The 20,416-nt window shown below is 42.1% G+C and overlaps 1 protein-coding gene across 1 annotated transcript in view; it reads left to right on the forward strand.

The window, feature by feature from the left end:
* Positions 1-20,416, forward strand: part of MICU2 (mitochondrial calcium uptake 2) — a 147,570-nt gene that overhangs the window by 122,484 nt on the left and 4,670 nt on the right. The window contains exons 8-9 of the mRNA XM_058722464.1: positions 4,476-4,573; positions 15,842-16,013. Of these exons, the coding sequence (XP_058578447.1) occupies positions 4,476-4,573; positions 15,842-16,013 (270 nt within the window). The remainder of the gene's footprint in view (positions 1-4,475; positions 4,574-15,841; positions 16,014-20,416) is intronic.

Here is a 20,416-nt window from a genome sequence, read left to right on the forward strand (position 1 = left end):
AAAAAAACAACTGTCAGAACTAATAAGTGAATTCAATAAAGTTACAAGATACAAAATTAATATACAAAGATCTGTTGCATTTCTATACACTAACAAAATATCAGGAAAATCAAGAAAATAATCCCACTGACAATTGCATTAATAAGAATGAAAAACTTAGGAATAAATTGAACTAAGGAGGTGAAAGACCTATACACTGAAAACCACAAGACACTGATGAAAGAAATTGAAGATGACACAAATAAATGGGAAGATATTTTGTGTCAGGGGTTAGAAAAATCAATGTTGTTAAATGTCCATAAACCCAAAGCAATCTACAAATGCATTGCAATCCCTGTCAAAGTTCCAATGACATTTTTTGCCGGATTGGAATAATTCCATAACTTACGTGGAAGTAACCACAAAAGACCCCAAAGAGCCAAAGCACAGTGTTAAGAAAGAACAACAAAGTCAGAGGTTACTGTGCCTGGTTTCAAATGGGATTATAAAGCTGTAATAATCAAAACCGTGTAGTATTGCCACAAATATGGACACAGAGGACAATGGAACTATACATGGAGATAACCCACAAATAAACCCACATGTATGTGCTCAGGTAATTTTCAACAAAGGAGGCAAGAAAATACAATGGGGAAGAGGCAGTCAGTCTGTTTAGTAAACAGTGTTGGGAAAATTGGAGAGCTACCACACACAAAATAATGAAACTGGACCACATACAAAAAATTAACTCAAAATGGATTCAAGACTTGCATGTAAGACCTAAAGCCATAAAATGCCCAAGAAGAAAACATAAGCAATAAGCTCCTTGACATCAGTCCTAGTAATTTTTTTTTATCTGACTCCAAAGGCAAAGGAAACAAAAGCAAAAATAAACAAACGGGACCACATCGAACCAAAAAGCTTCTGTACAGCAAAGAAAACCCTCAACCAAACAGAGAAGCAACCTATAAATGTCAGAAGATATTTGAGAATCATATATCTGAATAAGGGTTAACGTCCAGAATATATATATAGAAAGAACTCATACATATAACTCAATAGGAAAAATAATCCAGTTAAAACATGGACAGAGGATTTGCATAGACATTTTTGTACAGAAGACACACAGATATCCAACAGGCACATGAAAAGATGCTCAACATCCCTTATCACCAACATAATGAGATAGCACCTACACCTGTCAGAATGGCTAGTATCAAAATGACAAGAAATAACAAAATGTTGGCAAGGATTTGGAGAAAAGAGAACCTCGTGCATTGTTGGGATTGTAAATTGGTGCGGCCGCTATGGAAAACCACTTGGAGGTTCCTCAAAATTGAAAATAGAACTACAGTATGATCCAGCAATTCCGCTGCTGAGCATCTGTCCAAAGAAAACAAACACTAATTCAGAAAGGTGTGCGTACCCCTTTTGTTTCATTGCAGCACTATTTTCAAAGCCAAAGTGTGGAAACAACTTAAGTGTCTGTTGAGAGATGAGTGGATAAAGAAAATGTGGCTTACAAAGCATAAGAGACTGTTAAAAACTGAGAACAAACTGAGGGTTGATGGGGGGTGGGAGGGAGGGCAGGGTGGGTGATGGGTATTGAGGAGGGCACCTTTTGGGATGAGCACTGGGTGTTGTATGGAAACCAATTTGACAGTAAATTTCATATATTAAAAAATTAATTAATTAATTAATTAATTTAAAAAAATTTTTTAAAAAAAAATAAAAAAATAAAAAAATAAAAAAAATAAAAAAAAAAAGAAAATGTGGCTTATATACCCAGTACTGTTCAGACAAGAAAATATTGCCATTTGCCACAACATGGATGGACCTTGAGGGTATCATTCTAAATAGTATAAGTCGGACCGAGACAAATACTACAGGACTGCACTTATATATGTAATCTAAAAAACAGGACAGAACCCCAAGATTCATAGATACAGAGAACAAGTTGGTGGTTGCGGGAGGGGACGGTGTGTTTTGGGGGGAGTGACACAGGATCAAGAAGTACATACTTTGAGACTCTTTATTTTGGCTCGGGTCATGATGTCACGGTTGTGAGACTGAGCCCCACATCAGGCTCCTCGCTGAGGGTGGATTCTCTCTCTCCCTCTCTCTCTCTCTGCCCCTCCCCTGCTCGTGGGCATGTGTGTGTACTCTCTCTCTCAAAATAAACATTAAAAAAAATAAGATAAAAATGGAGAGGGAGGCAAACCATAAGAGGCTCTTAAGTACATCCAAGTGACTAAAATGAAATAACTGACAATTCCACTGACCACCAGATGCAGGGAAACCGGATCACTCATCCACTGCTGGTGGGAACGTAAAATGATACTGCTGCTCCGATAAAATGGTAACTGCACGCCTGGCCATCCATCCCAAAGAAATAAAAACTATGTTCACACTAACACCTGTCCACAGAGGTGTCGAGCAGCTTTATTTGTCATAGCCCCAGACTGGAAACAACCCAGCTGTCCTTCAACAGGTGAATGGTTAAACTGGTAATCCATACAGCGGAACACTGTTCTACAAGAAACAAGAGCAGATGGGGCGCCTGGGTGGCGCAGTCGGTTAAGCGTCCGACTTCAGCCAGGTCACGATCTCGCGGTCCGTGAGTTCGAGCCTCGCATCAGGCTCTGGGCTGATGGCTCAGAGCCTGGAGCCTGTTTCCGATTCTGTGTCTCCCTCTCTCTCTGCCCCTCCCCCGTTCATGCTCTGTCTCTCTCTGTCCCAAAAATAAATAAAAAAAAACAAAAAAACAAAAAAAACGTTGAAAAAAAAAAAAAGAAACAAGAGCAGACGATTGATACGGCAACAGCCTGAGGGAATATCCAGAGAATTGGGCTGCACAAAAATGCCAATACCAGAAGGCTACATACTGAGTCCATGTATGTAGCATTTTGAAATGACAAAATTATAGAAAAGGAAGTTGATTAGCGGTTGCCAGAGCTCAAAGAGAGGGTCGGGGCTGGAGAGAAGTCAGAGTGGCCACAAGAGCAGATGAAGGGTCATCGTAGTGAAGAAAATGTTCTTCTGTGTGTTGACTGTATCGAGTTATCTGATGATGTTTTGCAAGATGTCATCAGTCACCACCGGAGGAAACTGAGTAAAGGGTACAAGAGATCATTCTGCATTATTTGGTACCATTGCATGTGAATCTTCCATTATCTCGAAATACAAGAAACTTTTAATGTAAATAAGGGGCTTATGGGGACACGCATTTGTTCCTTGTATTATGTGTTATGGACCGCAAGACTGGATGTTCTGTGTCTTTTGCTGATTTGTTCTGTTTCTCGCTGTGGTGCCTGTGCTTAGTTGTCTTCCTGTTTCTTTCGTTCCTGCCCGTGCCCTGCCCAGACCTCATCGCTGCAGTGGAGCACAAATGCAAGTCTCTCTGCTACTCTTCCCACCTGATCTGGAACTAATTTATCTTTGTCCTTCTCCGCTGCTGGCATTGCATTTCGGTGCGCTGTTCCATGCACAAAAGGGGTGGAGGCAAGGGGGAGGAGACTCCCCTGGGCAAATGCAGCCCTTGTTGAAGAGCCTGTGTTCTGTTGATCTTCCTGATCTCCTTAAGGCTCTGAGACACAGCTCACTCCTCCCCGCCGAAGTGCATTCAACTCTGTGGGCTTAGGGTTGGTCCCTCTGTAACATAGTCCCCTGAAAGAGTCTGTGCCCTCGAGACCTCCTTCCCTCTGCGTAAGTCTCCCCAAGCTCTAGAGGAGCTTCTTTTGGAGTTGGCCTTACCTGTCCCCACTACTCTGCTGTCACTAAATTAACGTTTTTAATGAATTTCTAATGTAATAGTCTCAGTGCCACTGCTATTTCTGAGAAGTAGGATTAGAAGGTAGGATTAGGGGACATGGGGACCATACAACACCTGAATCTGGTGTTTCTTTCTCCAACTGCCCCTTTTCAAAATATTTGGTTTACATCTGTAACCCTTTTTGTTTTGTTGCAGCTGATCATCTTTTTAGCAGTTTTGTTTTATTATTGTTGTTTATTTTGTTAGAGATTTGAAGGAGGAAGAATCCATGAATCTGCTTTACTCATTAATCGAATTCTTACCTATTAGTTTTGTAATTATGAAAAGCAGATGCTTTTCAAGTATTTCTAATATTCAGCAAAAACTCAAAGACCTTCTGGCTTTAGTTCTCAGTCCTGCTTCATTAAAAAATGCCTAGAGATCACATTTTGAAATAATTTTTTTTCACTATTCTAAGCTTTCTTTTTGGACTGATCTAAGATTTTGTTTACTGCTGAAGTCCATCTTGAGTATTTGGAGAATTTTAGCCCTCGTTTTTCTCCTGCTTGAGCAAAGACAATTACAGAATAGTATGATGTGAAGTAACAGGTAGGATGGCCACATCTCATTCTTCCACCCCTATTACGAGAACCTTTTATGGATATTGTCCTAAGAGTTCCAGGCTACAGGGTCCATTTTTGTTCTTGGTTATAATTACTTGGAATTATCGTCTCATTTTTTATAGGAACCAACAGTGAAAGAACCTGAAATTACCACAACCCTTCAGATACATTTCTTTGGAAAAAGAGGAGAAAGAAAACTTCATTATAGAGAATTTCGAAGGTAAATGTAAATATTTATATTCATTTATGGAAATTTATAGCTAAGAGGTTACAAAACAACTGAAAATACTCCTTTCACAGATCTGCAGACAGTAACACTGAACATCATATGCAGAACTATATAGTATTTATCTCTGAGAACAAAACCTATGAAATATAAACTAAAGTACTCTGCTCAAAAACATCTAACCTATATGAAAAGTAGTATCTGTTTTATAGCATACCATAATTTTTTTAAGTCAATGCTGTCATAGATGTATAGAGTTGTCTGGTAACACAGGTCACTAATGTACTGGTTTGGAGTTGGGGATGGGTGATCAGGGAAGGCTTTCTGAAGGAAATGGTGCGTAAACTGAACCTTGACAGATGAGCAGGAAATACCCAGGCAAAAATGGTTTGGCAGGAAAGCATCTGAGGGAGCGAGAACAGCGTTAGAAAAGACGTAGAGGCATGAAAACGTATGGTTTGTAAAGGGAATTATAAGCAGTCGCATCTAGAGTAGCAAATGGAAGGTGGTGTGGTAAAAGGTGAGAAGGGGAGCTGGAGAAGGGTGTGCTTGCCTGTGGAAGATTTTGTACCCCACGGGATCAAGCTTGAATTGAGTCAGCGATGGAAGATCCTGAAGGGTGATGCCTGAAGGATACCTGGTCAGATGTGCCCATCGTTGTGTGCGGTAGCAGAATAAAGGATAGATTTTATGCGAGAGAAGACCATTCAAATATCCCAGACAAGAAATGATGAGAGCCTTGAACCAACGTAGTAACAAGGATTTTGAAGTGGGAGAGTTTTTAAGACATAGTTAGGACATAAGATTGTAGGACCCAGAGGCGCCTGGGTGGCTCAGTTGGTTAAGCATCTGACTCTTGGATTCGGCTCAGGTCACGGTCTCACAGTTCATGAGTTCAAGCCCCACGTCAGGCTCTGAGCCGACAGCCCAGAGCCTGCTTGGGGTTCTCTCTCTCTCTCTGCCCCTCCCCTGCCCACGCTCTCTCTGTCTCTCAAAATAAATAAATAAACTTAAAAAGAAATTTTGTAGGGCCCAGTGATTGAGGAGTGCCCAAGTTTCTGAATTCTGTCCAATTATAATGTACCCCATAGCTGAACTCCAGTAAGTCATTTAACCTCTACAATAGTTTTTCTCAACAAACATTTTTTAAAATGTCTTTTCTTATACTTGAAAAAGATTACTGTCTCAACACTTCTTAAAATTTCAAAATAAATACCATGATTTAAAGCCAAGCCAGGCTATTATATCAGCTGTGCTTATTCAGACTAATACACCACTTCCCCTTCACTTTAAGATTCCCTAAACTAGTTAATTTTAAAGGTGTTCTGGGAAGCAAATGAAATAGAAGTATTTATAAATAAATTAACTAAGAAATGTAAAAACAGTTAAGAGTATCTATTAAAACAATTAAATATTTACTTTATGTAGATTCCCAAGTTGTAATGAGTGGGGAAAGGTTTAACGTTAGGTAGGAAGAAGTAAGGGACCTCCAGGAAGGCAGGCTGCAGCTGCATGGGGGAAACTGGCTGAGGGATTGGCAAAGGCAGCAGAGTTTGGGGAAAAAGAGGTTAAGATAAAAGTATTCTGGACCCGCCCAGTCTAGGTGCCATGCGTGAAATCTCACAAACTTTCTGATAAGGTCCCAATAAAAAGTCGGGGACAGAAATCCTCAGCGGCCACTCAGTTGCGACCCCTCTCACTCTTGAGAGCTTTATACTTTCTCTCAATAAACTCTATTGCTTTACTCAAAAAAAAAAAAAAAAAAAAAAAAAAAAGGTGTTCTAACTTTAATTTTCTTTAAACAGAATAATTTTATTTAAAATTCTTACTTTATTTTTTTTTTTTAATTTTTTTTTTCAACGTTTTTTATTTATTTTTGGGACAGAGAGAGACAGAGCATGAACGGGGGAGGGGCAGAGAAAGAGGGAGACACAGAATCGGAAACAGGCTCCAGGCTCCGAGCCATCAGCCCAGAGCCTGACGCGGGGCTCGAACTCACGGACCGCGAGATCGTGACCTGGCTGAAGTCGGACGCTTAACCGACTGCGCCACCCAGGCGCCCCTAAAATTCTTACTTTAAAAAAATGTTTATTTATTTTTGGAGACAGAGACAGAGCATGAGTAGTGCAGGGGCAGGGAGAGAGGGAGACACAGAATCGGAAGCAGGCACCAGGCTCTGAGCCGTCAGCACAGAGCCCGACGCGGGGCTCGAACTCACGGACCACGAGATCGTGACCTGAGCCGAAGTCAGATGCTTAATTGACTGAGCCACCCAGGCGCCCCCAAAAAAATTGTTTCAAAGAGATGTTTGTCCTTGGTGTCAGCCACCTTCTTCCAGCTTCTCTGATAAAGGGATATTGTTTTAGAAGGTACAGCTTATTAGTTTCAAGGAAAGGCAAGGAAGGTGCCACCAAGTTATAGCTTTGGGGCTACTTAAAACTTTTGCCTGTAGACATTAGCTTCTCATTTAGAGAAACAGTATCGATTGTGAAAAAAACATATTTGTGATTTAGACAGACCTGGGTTCAGATGTGGAACTTCATCATTTACTAAGTGGGATTTGATGAACAAGCATTTTAACCAGAGGCTCCATTCTCTGTTCCTTCATTTGTGAAGTGATGATGATAAATATTTACTTAATAAGGTTATATATGTATATGTTAATTTATTGTGTGATTATCCATTATTCATTATCATATATTATTGTATCCTATATTGCATCATATCATATAATTATTATATTATTCATATAATGAATGTTGATTAATATATAATGATTAATATGTCGACTTACTCTATACAAGGGTCGGGCTCTAAGTAGGCACTCGTAATAGAATGTAAACACCGATGTCAGAAGTGGGTAAGAGAAACGAACAGAAGAAAACAGTGGCAGTGTCATGAAATGGAGCCACTAATTAGGCTAGCACACGAAGTCCAAACCGTGAGATTCTATGCAGTTGCTAAGAATACACCGCACATGTGACCGCGCTTTCTGGCAGGCACCATGAAGGGGATACGCGTCAGTTACCCAACTCGCCGTGTCCCTGAGTTGGAAGCTCACTGGTTCGGCATGAGGGGTTGGGGGGGGGCGGAGACATTCGGTGCTCATCACAAGGTCAGAAAGAAATCTTCCGAAGGGGCTTTATAAAAAGGACACTGCGTAACATAAAGAATTATACTCTTGGGGCGCCTGGGTGGCTCAGTCGGTTAGACGTCCGACTTCGGCCCAGGTCACGATCTCACGGTCCGTGAGTTCGAGTCCCACGTCGGGCTCTGGGCTGATGGCTCAGAGCCTGGAGCCTGCTTCTGATTCTGTGTCTCCCTCTCTCTCTGCCCCTCCCCCATTCATGCTCTGTCTCACTCTGTCTCAAAAATAAATAAACGTTAAAAAAAAAATTTTTTTTTTAAATAAAAAATAAAAAAAAAAAGAATTATACTCTTAACAATTATAGTAAGACCAGCGATAAATTTCACGGGCTTTTTTTTTTTTTTTTTTTTTACAGCATCCTGTCAGTAGAGAACAACTAAAGTCACAGTTTTAAGCAAGGAGGCATACTTCACTTCAGCTTCTAAAATTCAGCTGCTTTTTCTTTAAAACCGCTTTAAGCTTTACTAAGCAAGTACAAGTACTAACAATTAAATGCCACAGTCTGAGAAGTTGGTAGCAACATAAAAGGGAGAGAACACGGGACATGAGGTCCAAATGGCTGTAAATCCTAGGTGTGCGATTTATTTAGCTGTACGGTCTTGGGAAAATCATGTACCTTTTTCTAGTCTTTGTAAAAATATACACGGCAATATTTGTCCTGCCCACTTTAAAGAGCTGTGAGTACATTTAGGGGCACCCGCGTGGCTCCGTCACTTACGTGTCCGACCCTTGATTTTGGCTCAGGTCGTGATCTCCCGGTTTGTGAATTCAAAGCCCCACGTTGGGCTCTGCACTGTGAGCATGTAGCCTGCTTGGGATTCTCTCTCTCCCCTCTCTCTGCCCCTCCCCTGCTCACTTGCTCCTCTCAAAAATAAATAAACTTTAAAATAATACATTTTTTAAAAGTAAATTTAAAAATTACAAATTATAATTTTAAAATAATCTAATAAAGGAAAAGAGCAAATCTCTAATTCATGCAAATATCCTCCTTCCTAATCATTTTTCTTTCTACTCTCATTTACATTAACATACTATCCCCCAACATGAAAAGTCTGAGGTTGATCTGAGAATTAAATGAGATAATATAGGTTAAAGTATGCACGACATAACACACGGTAAGCATTCAGACTACGTGCCAAACTCACGTCACCTTAGTTTTAGAGTTTCTAGTGAGTTTGTTTCCCAGCTCCCAGATCTGTCTCCTTACGGAATTCTTTTCCTCTGGCTTCTTCCTCTGTTTGCATTTCCCCAGCTCTCTTAGCCAAGAGACTTCTTCCACTAAGAGTTTCCTCAGTCTCTTTTCCCAAAGGCTCCTTAATCCAGCATCTAAAGAAAAAAATCAAAACTAAAAGTATATTCTCATCTTTTCCCCCAAGGACTGACTGCTTTAAAATTCAGAGAGAAGGATTTTTCAAGTTAGAACAGAAAGCTGGATACTACTTGTATTTTTCATCACAAATGACAAAGCTATTTCCTACTTTATTATCAATTTTTGTATTTGAAAATTCAGTGGTGTCACTTTAAGACAAAATATTGAGAACTTATATCAGTTTTATGAAGGATCCCTAGTCCTTATAAAATCTGCTGAAAATGCTCTAGTAATATAATTAAACTTAAGAACAAATACAAAATTAAAAAGCAAGAATTAATATATATAAAGTGTCAAGAAAAGGCAAGGCTAAAAACACATTTATTTTGTGATCTTAGGAACTGCATCAGGAGACAGACATTAAGGCAACAACCCAGATCATGGTTCAAAGAGACAAAGGAGCTCAGATTTTTAAAGGCAAAGGAAGGGGGCGCCTGGGTGGCTCAGTCGGTTAAGCGGCCGGCTTCGGCTCAGGTCATGATCTCATGGTCTGTGAGTCTGAGCCCCGCATTGGGCTCTGTGCTGACAGCTCAGAGCCTGGAGCCTGCTTCGGATTCTGTGTCTCCCTCTCTGACCCTCCCCCGTTCATGCTCTGTCTCAAAAATAAATAAAACGTTAAAAAAAAATTTAAAGGCAAAGGAGGAATTTTAGGCACATTACATAAGTTGGGGGGTTTTTTGTTTGTTTCTTAGGTCGGTTCTGGCAGGCTTAGGGTAACACTGTCCCGTACGCGATTCGTTGCCAAGATCAGTGCTGGGCAGAAAGTCCGTTTTTGTCCATTCTCGCATGTGACACACACTCGTCTAGAATGCTTGCAGTTTGGCAACAAGCCAAGGTTAGCATTCTTCCAAGAACTGAGCCGGGAAATACGCATAGGCCCTACCTCTTCATTGTCCTCCCCACTCCATTTGAAGTGACTTTCTTCCTCAGTGCTTACTCTGTTCTATTGTTCTTTTATCAATAGGAAAGGATAGGTCAAATTGAACCAGTCAATATTCCAGATTTTGTTTCATGCATTATTAATTTAAATTCTAGAATTCGTTATAAGTTTAAATACTTCACACAAGAGAATTTAGAAGTTTCTGGAACAAAAACATTTCTTAGTAAATGTAGACTTGACACTAAGGAAAAAGCAATTATTTGAAAATCTGTTTTACATCCTGTAAAACAGTAATTTTGTTTAAATCTCCAGGTCAATTTTTACTTTACAAAATATTGATGTTTCTATCTAACTCTTGGCCCTAAATTCTTATTATACCTGATAATATGCAGAAATCCTGTACTAGACAGGCTCATTGTGTGATACAGCCAAAACACAGGGAATTTAAGTTAGAAAAACCTCATCAGAAATGTGTTAAGTTATTGCCATTCCACAGAAGAATTTAACTGATGCACTGTAGACAGACTACTGCTGTGTTCAGATAGTTCATGTTTTTAATTTCTCAGGAAGAGTCCAAAGTTGCATAATGTCGGTAGGAATTGTCAACCAGTGTTATCCGAACCCAATGATTACTAAGTAGATAAAGTCGTGTGTCTGGATGCAGAAGACGTGGCACATTCAGAAACGAGACGTTCACCGTGGCCAAAGCAGAAGTAAGAGCGGAAGCTGGGAAGATCAGCAGAGGCACAGCGGTGAAGGCTTTCGTGCCTTGTGGAGAAGGGCCGAGAGTCACCAAAGACCTTGAAGCGGGGGGGGGGGGGGGGGGGGAGGGGGGGGGAGGCGGTCATCGCATCGCATCCGGCAGATTGGCCAGGGAAATCCAGCAGAGGGCAAGGAGATCAGTCGGAAGCCGTTGCATCAACAGAGCAGAAAGGGCGGTGATCAGACCGAGGTGGTGGCGGCGGGAACAGAAATGAGTGGAGCATCCAAGGGATTATTTAGGAGAAGGGAGTCAACAATAGTGGTGACTGACGGGATGAGGAGTGAGGAGCAAGTCCAGGCCACCGCCTGGTGTGTGTGTGGAGCCGGTGAACAATGTGATACCTGTTCACTGAGACAGAACCCGAGTAGGAACAAGCTCAGCAAGGAAGGTGATGCATGCAGGGTAGACATGCTCAGGGGGAGCAGAAGGCAGATTGCAGTGGGGCGAGGAGAGGGGGAGGGGTAAGAGTGACCACAGGACAGGAAGTGGGGGGGCAGGAGGCGAGGAGTGAGGGAGGGGTAAGAGTGACCACAGCACAGGAAGTGGGGGGCAGGAGGTGAGGAGGGGGGGAGGGGTAAGAGTGACCATAGCAAAGGAAGTGAGGGGCAGGAGGTGAGGAGGGGGGGAGGGGTAAGAGTGACCACAGCACAGGAAGTGGGGGGCAGGAGGTGAGGAGGGGGGGGTAAGAGTGACCACAGCACAGGAAGTGGGGGGCAGGAGGTGAGAAGTGAGGGAGGGGTAAGAGTGACCATAGCAAAGGAAGTGGGGGGCAGGAGGTGAGAAGTGAGGGAGGGGTAAGAGTGACCATAGCAAAGGAAGTGGGGGGCAGGAGGTGAGGAGGGGGGGGATAAGAGTGACCACAGCACAGGAAGTGGGGGGCAGGAGGTGAGGAGGGGGGGTAAGAGTGACCACAGCACAGGAAGTGGGGGGCAGGAGGCGAGAAGTGAGGGAGGGGTAAGAGTGACCATAGCAAAGGAAGTGGGGGGCAGGAGGTGAGGGGGGGAGGGGTAAGAGTGACCACAGCACAGGAAGTGGGGGGCAGGAGGCGAGAAGTGAGGGAGGGGTAAGAGTGACCATAGCAAAGGAAGTGGGGGGCAGGAGGTGAGGAGGGGGGGAGGGGTAAGAGTGACCACAGCACAGGAAGTGGGGGGCAGGAGGTGAGGAGGGGGGGGATAAGAGTGACCACAGCACAGGAAGTGGGGGGCAGGAGGCGAAGAGTGAGGGAGGGGTAAGAGTGACCATAGCAAAGGAAGTGGGGGGCAGGAGATGAGTGAGGGAGGGGTAAGAGTGACCATAGCAAAGGAAGGGGCGGCAGGAGCAGGAGGGGAATGAAGAGGTTTCCACACGTGTTTGAACGATGATGTAAAGAGGGAAGGACTGAATGCAGGAGTGAATGGGAGTCAGCAGGGCAGCAAGGCCCCTGAGGAGGAAGAAAATAGAGGTGGAATTCAGAGTGCAGGTAGATAAATCAGCCGTCAGCGGGAAAGGGACTCCTCCTGCCACTGGGACAGAAAGGAGACGGGGATGAGTGTTGTTACATCCCTGGGGTGACAGCCAGAAAATGAGAGAGTTTCCTAAGCAGTGACCTCTGGTTGCTCTGGGAACTGGGGGCAAGCCGTGTGCTGAAGACAAGTAGCCATGGGATAGATTTGTCGAGAACGAACGCAAATTGAAATGGCCACTGTGTGAAAGAACGGAAGAGAGCCCTCTGGCCTAGCGGAAGGGTGTTGGCAGCGTCGAGGACCCGGTTACGGCTGCAGACCATCCGTTCATGCCGGTAGCACTAGGCGCAGTTTCTGAGGGATTTTCTTCAAGGTGCCCCCGAAGAAGGCCTTCGACAGCCCGAGGAAGCCGAGGACGTGGAGTCTGGGCTTGAGTGAGGATGAAAAGGGAGGTGGTTACCTGCAGCCTCGGTGCCGTGACCGCGGCTGACTGCTGAGTACTTCCACGCGCCTGGCCCTTGTCTGGGTATTTCACATATATTATTCCCCCGGTCCTTGGAAAGCGAGGCAGGAGTCGGATGAGATTCGTAAGGGACTCCGTCCAGGGTTATATGTCTTAGAAATTGAAGACATGAGGTCCAGACCCAGGTTTCTCTTTAAAGGCTTCAATAGCCACAAAGTTCCTAAAAGGAGCAGTCCCACAGTTCCCTGGTAGGTGGTTGGGTGCGTTGAATGGGATTTCAAGGAGCTGGTGCTAGACCAGGTGACCGAAGGGACAGAGCCAAATTAAGGAGACACTACCACATGTCGAGGGACACGTATCAGTTAACGAGGGAGCATGTGGATAAATCTGTGATTTGTTGGGGCGCCTGGGCGGCTCCGTCGGTTGAGCGTCCGACTTCGGCTCAGGTCGTGATCTCACAGCTCGTGGGTTTGAGCCCCGCATCGGGCTCCGTGCTGACAGCTCGGAGCCTGGAGCCTGCTTCGGATTCTGTGTCTCTTTCTCTCCCTCTGCCTCCACCTCGCTCATATTCTATCTCTCTCAAAAACAAATAAACACTTAAAATTAAAAAAAAAAAAAAAATGTTATTGCCTGTATCCCCGAATAGAGCTTTCATACATTCAAAGCTGTCTGTAAGCAGTGTTGTGCTAATAAATACACGTGACAGCCTGCTCTCGGGAAGAACAGCCTGATTTGTAGCATTTGGTCATAAGTAACGTCAGTACTCTACCAGGCCAATTTCAAGCTGCCATACGTGAAATACAGGCGGGAAAACGTGTGTAGACAATTCTCAGCACCCCATGACCTAAAGAATTCTTAAAAAATTTTTAATGTTTGATTTTTGAGAGAGAGAGAACGCACGAGGGAGAGAGAGCGAGACAGTGGGGGAGGGGCAGAGAGGGAGGGAGACGCAGAATCCGAAGCAGGCTCCAGGCTCCGAGATGTCAGCACAGAGCCCCACGCGGGGCTCGAACTCATGGACCGCGAGATCATGACCTGAGCCGAAGTCGGACTCTCAACCGACTGAGCCACCCACCCATGACCTAAAAAATTTTTTTAAAAATCAGGTAAGAAAAAGATTTTTCTCCCAATGTTCCCACTTAATCCACTAATTTATAAACTGTTTAACTTGTTCAGAATTTATCTGGAGACTTTATACGGTATGAATTCTTCAATTCATGTATTTATGTCCAGTATCATGTTCCATAGTTTCAAGTCATAACAAGATCGATAATTTTAGAGTTAGGAAAGATGGCATCCTAACATATACTTTTGTTCTTCAAAAGTAACGCAATGAGTGAGGTGCCCGGCTGGCTCAGTCAGTGGAGAACGCAACTCTTGATCTCAAGGGTTGTTCGAGCCCCACACTGAGTGTAGGGATGACTTAAAAATAAAATCTTCAAAAAACAAACAAAACAAGTGTAATTAGTAAGATGAAAGTAGCTGAAGCCAAACAAGTGCAGTTTAACAGCAGTTAAATTTTTTAACGATCCTAATAAGTTGAATGTCATCACAATATACAGTATAATAAAACTCGGTGAAACAGAGAACAAGGTATATCAGTAAAAGGTTTTGATGATGTGTTAGCCCCAACTGGAAATGCTTCAAGTGGTAGATAAAATTCTGCCTTGACCCGGAAAAACATGGCATTGATAAATCTGTCTCCCCAGTACATTCAGAAACTGTTGCAGGTAACAGACTCGTACCTATCACACAGATAGAAGCCTAAGATCAAACTCCCCCACGCTTTTCAGGTTTATGGGATAAGCGTAGAACCGAAAGCAAGTTGTTTAACAGTGACTGTTTTTCTCCCATTGAACTGGAATAGACCTGTTTTTTACCCCATGTGTAATTCCATTAAATTGTGGCATGAGGGTACATTTCTTTTAACATGTAAAAAGGTGAATAAAGCAATCTTCAACGTATTAAAACACATGGAGATTATACTTTTCACATGACTTAGTTTATAAATAAATGAAGTGCAGTGGTTTTGAGTTCTTGTTCAAAGACAATATTTTTTTAATCTGATATCCTTTCAACTTGTACTTTTCTAGGGAGCTGTTGATGAGAGTTTGCTCAAAGTGCCATGTTTTTATTTTAAAAAGAATGTTGAGTCATATATTCACATGTTATTGTCCAAATGATTATAAATATTTTTAAGTAAATCTAAGCTTTTGATGTAAAGCCATTGATTACTTGATCAACTTTGGTATCCAAAAATATTAGGAACCATTAATTATGATTAACATTCTTTTTTTTTATTTTTTTTTAACATTTATTTATTATTGAGAGACAGAGCATGAGCAGGAGAGGGGCAGAGAGGGAGAGACACAGAATCCAAAGCAGGCTCCAGGCTCTGAGCTGTCAGGACAGAGCCCGACACGGGGCTTGAACTCATGAACTCCAAGATCATGACCTGAGCTGAAGTCGGACGCCCAACTGACTGAGCCACCCAGGCGCCCCTAATTATGATTAACATTCTAAAGGCAGTAACCCAAGTGAATTTTAAGTTTCTCTGATCTTGATAATTTTTCTACATTGGAAAAAAAACTGTTACAGATGCATCAGAGCAACGTTTTACATAATTTTTATAAATCTCTATCAGAAGTAGGTTACCAAGTATAAGTTGCACAAACAAATTGAGTATAGAGTGTGACAAATTGGAGCAAGTATTAAGCAGCTTCTCTGGGGGCACCTGGGTGGCTCAGTCGGTTAAGCGTCCAACTTCCGCTCAGGTCATGATCTCACAGTACATGAGTTCGAGCCCCGCGTCCTGCTGTCCGCTGTCCGTGCAGATGCTGCTTCGGATCCTTCTGTCTCCCTGTCTCCCTGCCTCTTCTCCACTCATGCTCTCTCTCTTTCAAAAATAAACATTAAAAAAAAAAAAAAAAAAGAGTTCCTGGAAAGGAAGAGGAAAGCTCTTGAGAAAGACAGTGGTACATGCCAAAAGTTAGAACAAATAAATTTTTTTTTAAATCAGCTTCTCTTCATCTTCTGCTCCCCACACCCCTTTCACCACACTAATGCTTTGTTTGACTCGGCATGTCAAGAGGCCAGCCGCTCCGTGGGTACCGCCGAAGGTGCCTCGCGGGCCTACTGACAATATTAAAATCAGATGCCACTAGTTCCTGACATCAATTTTATATTTTAACGTTTAGATTTATGGAGAATTTACAAACAGAGGTCCAAGAAATGGAATTCCTTCAGTTTTCTAAAGGTTTGAGTTTCATGAGAAAAGAAGACTTTGCAGAATGGCTACTTTTTTTCACTAACACTGAAAATAAAGGCATCTATTGGAAAAATGTAAGAGAGAAGTTGTCAGCAGGAGAGGTTCGTATGCCTTTTTATTATGCTTTTGGTAAAGATGAAATCATGTTAAAAACATTTATATAATTAAATAAAGTAGCTTTCAAAGTAACCCAAACCATGTTACTCTCTTATTTGAGTGTAAAATCAAGGTGAGAAATGGTGTTTATGTTTTCTTATGAATGAATTACTGCCCAGATGGAATCAGTGTTCCAAACAGGAGTTTCGCATTTCCGGCAAAGTCAGTAATAACAGTGTCCACTGTCACCACTGTTGTTCTGGAAGTCCCAGCCAGTGCAAACTAACAGAATAAAAGAGTATGAACATTTGCAAGGGGGGACAGTTGGCTGTGTGTGCATAGATGTGATTCTATGCCTGCAGAACCCAAGAGAATCACACTGAAAAGCGATTAGAAACAGCAAAAATTCAGTGAAGTGCCTGTTACACTGCTAGGATGTTAGCAGTAGCTGCCCTGTGTGCAAATTACAGGTTAGAAAAGGTAACGGCAGGGGCACCTGGTGGCTCAGTCGATTAATCCTGATGTCAGCTCAGGTCATGATCTCACTTGTTCGTGAGATCGAGCCCCACGTTGGGCTCTGCACTGACAGCGTGGAGCCTGCTTGGGATCCTCTCCCTTTCCCTCCCTCTCCCTCTCTCTCTCTGCCCCTCCCACATTCTCCCTCACTCTCAAAATAAATAAGTAAACATAAAAAAAAAAAAAGAAAGAAAATGTAATGGCGTGTGTATATACACACTTTCTTTTTTTAATGTTTACATGTGTATGTGTTTATATATATGTATATTAAGTAATGATTGCCAAACTATTAATAATGACTAATATACTGTTGTAAGATTTGAAGTGATTTTTTACTTTATATATTGCTTTTACTTTATTGTTCCAAAACATAGCATTGGAGTGGGCACATGTTTTTATATAATTTTTTCATTTTTTTTTTAATGTTTATGTATTTTTGAGAGAGACAGAGAGTAAGCAGGGGAGGGGCAGAGAGAGAGGGAGACACAGAATCCGAAGCAGGCTCCAGGCTCTGAGCCGTCAGCCCAGAGCCCGACGCGGGGCTCGAACTCACGAACCGTGAGATCATGAGCTGTGCTAAAGTGGGAGGCTTAACCGACTGAGCCACCCAGGCGCCCCTATATAATTTTTTAAAGCTATTTCTGTAGTGAGGGAAAAGATCATAAAATATAATTAAGATCTCATTTGTAATTGAAATAGAAACACATAAAATTAAAAATGAATTTAACAAGAAATACATGAAAATGAAACTGTAAAGTCTTGATAGATATAAAAGAAAACTTGCCTAATTATAGCGCTATCTCCTATTGCTGAACGGGAAGTCTTCGTGTGATAGATGTAGCAGTTGTCCCTTAGAGTCGTCTGTAAATGTAACGCTTATGCTGGAACAGCCTGGGTCTGCTGCAGTTCTGAAACTGCCGCGCCGTCCCCGTGGCCAACGTAAGGAAGATCTCTTTCTCAGTCGTGCCGCATTCCACTGTGGGCAGCCAGGCGCCTCTGCCTCCTCAGTCGCTCAGGGACCCAGACTCTTCAAGCTCTGCCGTCTTGGAGCTTTACCGTCTGGAAAAAACATCATCTTCAGAGGCCGTGGCGGGAAAAGAAAGCAGTGGGTACATTCCAGCAATTACGTGTGTTGGCCTAGAAACATCACACTTGGCTACCGGCCAGACTGATCACGTGACCCCACATAGCTGCAAAGAAGCAGAAAGGTGTAATCTTTCCTGTGTGCAGGAACCAAAAAGTATCGGTGGGCAGTAATGGGTTTCAATAACAATGTCATCAGATTGTCATGAGTGAACTAGACAGGCCATTAAAGTTTCTATGAAAAGAATGCTGCAGGGACAAGAGATATCCGGGAAATCTCTGTAACTTCTCCCGTTTTGCTATGAACCTGAAATGGCTTTTAAAAAATTAAGTCTTTGGGGTGCCTGGGTGGCTCAGTACGTTAAGTGTCCGGCTTCAGCTCAGGTCATGATCTTGCCGTTCTGAGTTCAAGCCCCGCATCGGGCTCTGTGCTGACAGCTCAACCTACTTAGAATTCTGTGTGTCTCTCTGTCTCTGCCCTTCCCCCACTCACACCCTGTCTCTCTTTCTCTCAAAAATGAATAAAAGTTTTAAAATGTCTAAATAACAAAAATTTAAAAAACAAAATAAAAAATTAAGTCTTTAAAAAAAGAATATTGAGATATTAAAATATATTACCAAATATTGATAACTAGAACAGCCTGTTACAATGAATTTGACAGACCTATCAACTGAACAGAATATAAAGTCCAAAACTAGACCCAAATGCACGTGGAAATCTAGTATATGTGAATTCATATTGTAAATTAGCTGGGTAAAAGAGGAATTATTAATAAATGGCATTAGGTTAATTGACTGGCCATCTGAGGGAGAAATGAACGTAAATCTCTGCCTCACTCCTTACTCTAAAATTCCAGATAGATCTAAGAATTAAATGTTACAGGGGGAAATGAAACTGAGTATGTAGAGAAGGAAACTTGGAAACAATCATCTCAGAGTAGGGTATGCATATTTCTCTAGGCAAAACTCAGAAGCTTTCAAGGAAAAGTTGATGAAATTGCTGTCTAAAAGTTAAAAATTCTGTTGCTTTCCCCTCATCCCCCTCAAAACTGGGATCAAAGTCAAAAGAAAAAAAACAAATTGGGGGGAGGGAAGAAATATTGGCATCATATGTAATGGGCCCATTTCTTTAATTTATCATGAGATCTTTAAAAATCAAGAACTTTGAAAGGTCTTAAATTTTGCCCTATTTAATGTATAAAGGGATCCTAAAAACCAATGTGTTAATAAATGTAAATAAAGTATCTGAGGTTTTATCTATTTGGAAGTTAGCCTGTACCATTTCATGGATGCTGACCGAAGATACAAGACTATGGGGTCAGAGACAAAGAACATTATCATTCATAGCATAGCAACAGCATGAGCATCATGTTTGTGTCAGTCCTCCCTCGCCTCCCAAGTCCCATGGGGAACATGCTGAGTACCCTGTGGATGCTGCCCACACACATAGCCAAGAAAGCTCATCTTCAGGAGTCTGAATCTTTTATAATGGGCAGTAAGCAAAACTGTGCTCTACTTCCAAAGCAGACGTCGTCAATATTCTAGGCTGTTCGCTATACAAATGCCCTTAGAAAGATAGTCTGGAATAATAAAGTAGTTGGAGCTTCTCATTGAAAGATGTGCAGAAACGTGAGAGACCCATGGAGACTTGTCTCTCAGCAGTAAGCCACATAACAGCTCATTAAAAATCTAGGCAGAGGACATAAAAAAGACACAAGAATAGAACTCCACAAATCACCAATAAGAGCAGAAGAGAAAAGTGTTTAAACTTCATTCACAGTTAAAGACCTACAGATTCAAGCATTGATGGCATGCTATTTTTCACCTATCAGTAAAGGAAAAATCAGAAGGTTGCACCGAGTGGCGGCTTTGAGATTACGATACAGAGGAATGGCCACTCTTCTGCTAATGAGATGTATTCTTAAGAGTACAAAGCAAAGTGTAGAAATGTGTGAAGAGGACACTCCCACTGTGTAAAACAGGGGTGTGTGTATGCTCTTTTATACGAGTAGAATATTTCTGGAAGCATACGCAAAGAATTGGTAACAGTGCTTTACCTCTGGGAAAGGGAACTGGAGGTCAAAGGAGGGAAAAAGACTTTTTGTTTTTTATCCATTCTAGAATTTGTTTTTTTACCATGTGTATATGTTACCTCTTCAAAGACTTAACTAAATTTTAAAAGTAAAAATTCCATGAATTTACCAAGGCTGCGGGCAGTGAAACTTGAATAAGACCACCACCTATATGCAGAGGACATGATCCTGAAGGTGCCTACAAAAGAAACCTTTTATATATACATACATATATATACATACATATATATATATATATATATATATATATATGTATGTATTCAGAGAGAGCGAGTGTGAGCAGGGGAGCGGGCAGAGGGAGAGAGAGAGGGAATCTCAAGCAGGCTCCCTGCTCAGCATGGAGCCTCACGTAGGGCTCCATTCCATGACCCTGGGATCATGACCTCAGCTGAAATCAAGAGTTGGACGCTCAACCGACTGAGCCACACGGGTGCCCCGAGAAAGTTTTTTTTTTTTTTTAGGCAGGGAAGAATTTACTTTCAAATTAACAGTTTTCATACTTTGTTTACTTTTTCAGTGGAAAAACTAGTTTTTCTAACTTATTTTTTGTTTTGTTTTTATGGGCAGAGGTTTTGAAGTTAGGAACCAAGGTTCAAATCCTGATTGTTTCACTCGGTAGATCTTGAGCAAATTACTTACTTCCTGAAAGGTTACTCCGCTAAGGCTCGGAGCGGCCAAGACCGTGCACACAGTAAGCAGAACTGGAATTAAAGCAC

Source organism: Neofelis nebulosa, chromosome 1 (assembly GCF_028018385.1).
Source record: "Neofelis nebulosa isolate mNeoNeb1 chromosome 1, mNeoNeb1.pri, whole genome shotgun sequence".
Taxonomy (NCBI): Eukaryota; Metazoa; Chordata; class Mammalia; order Carnivora; family Felidae; genus Neofelis; species Neofelis nebulosa.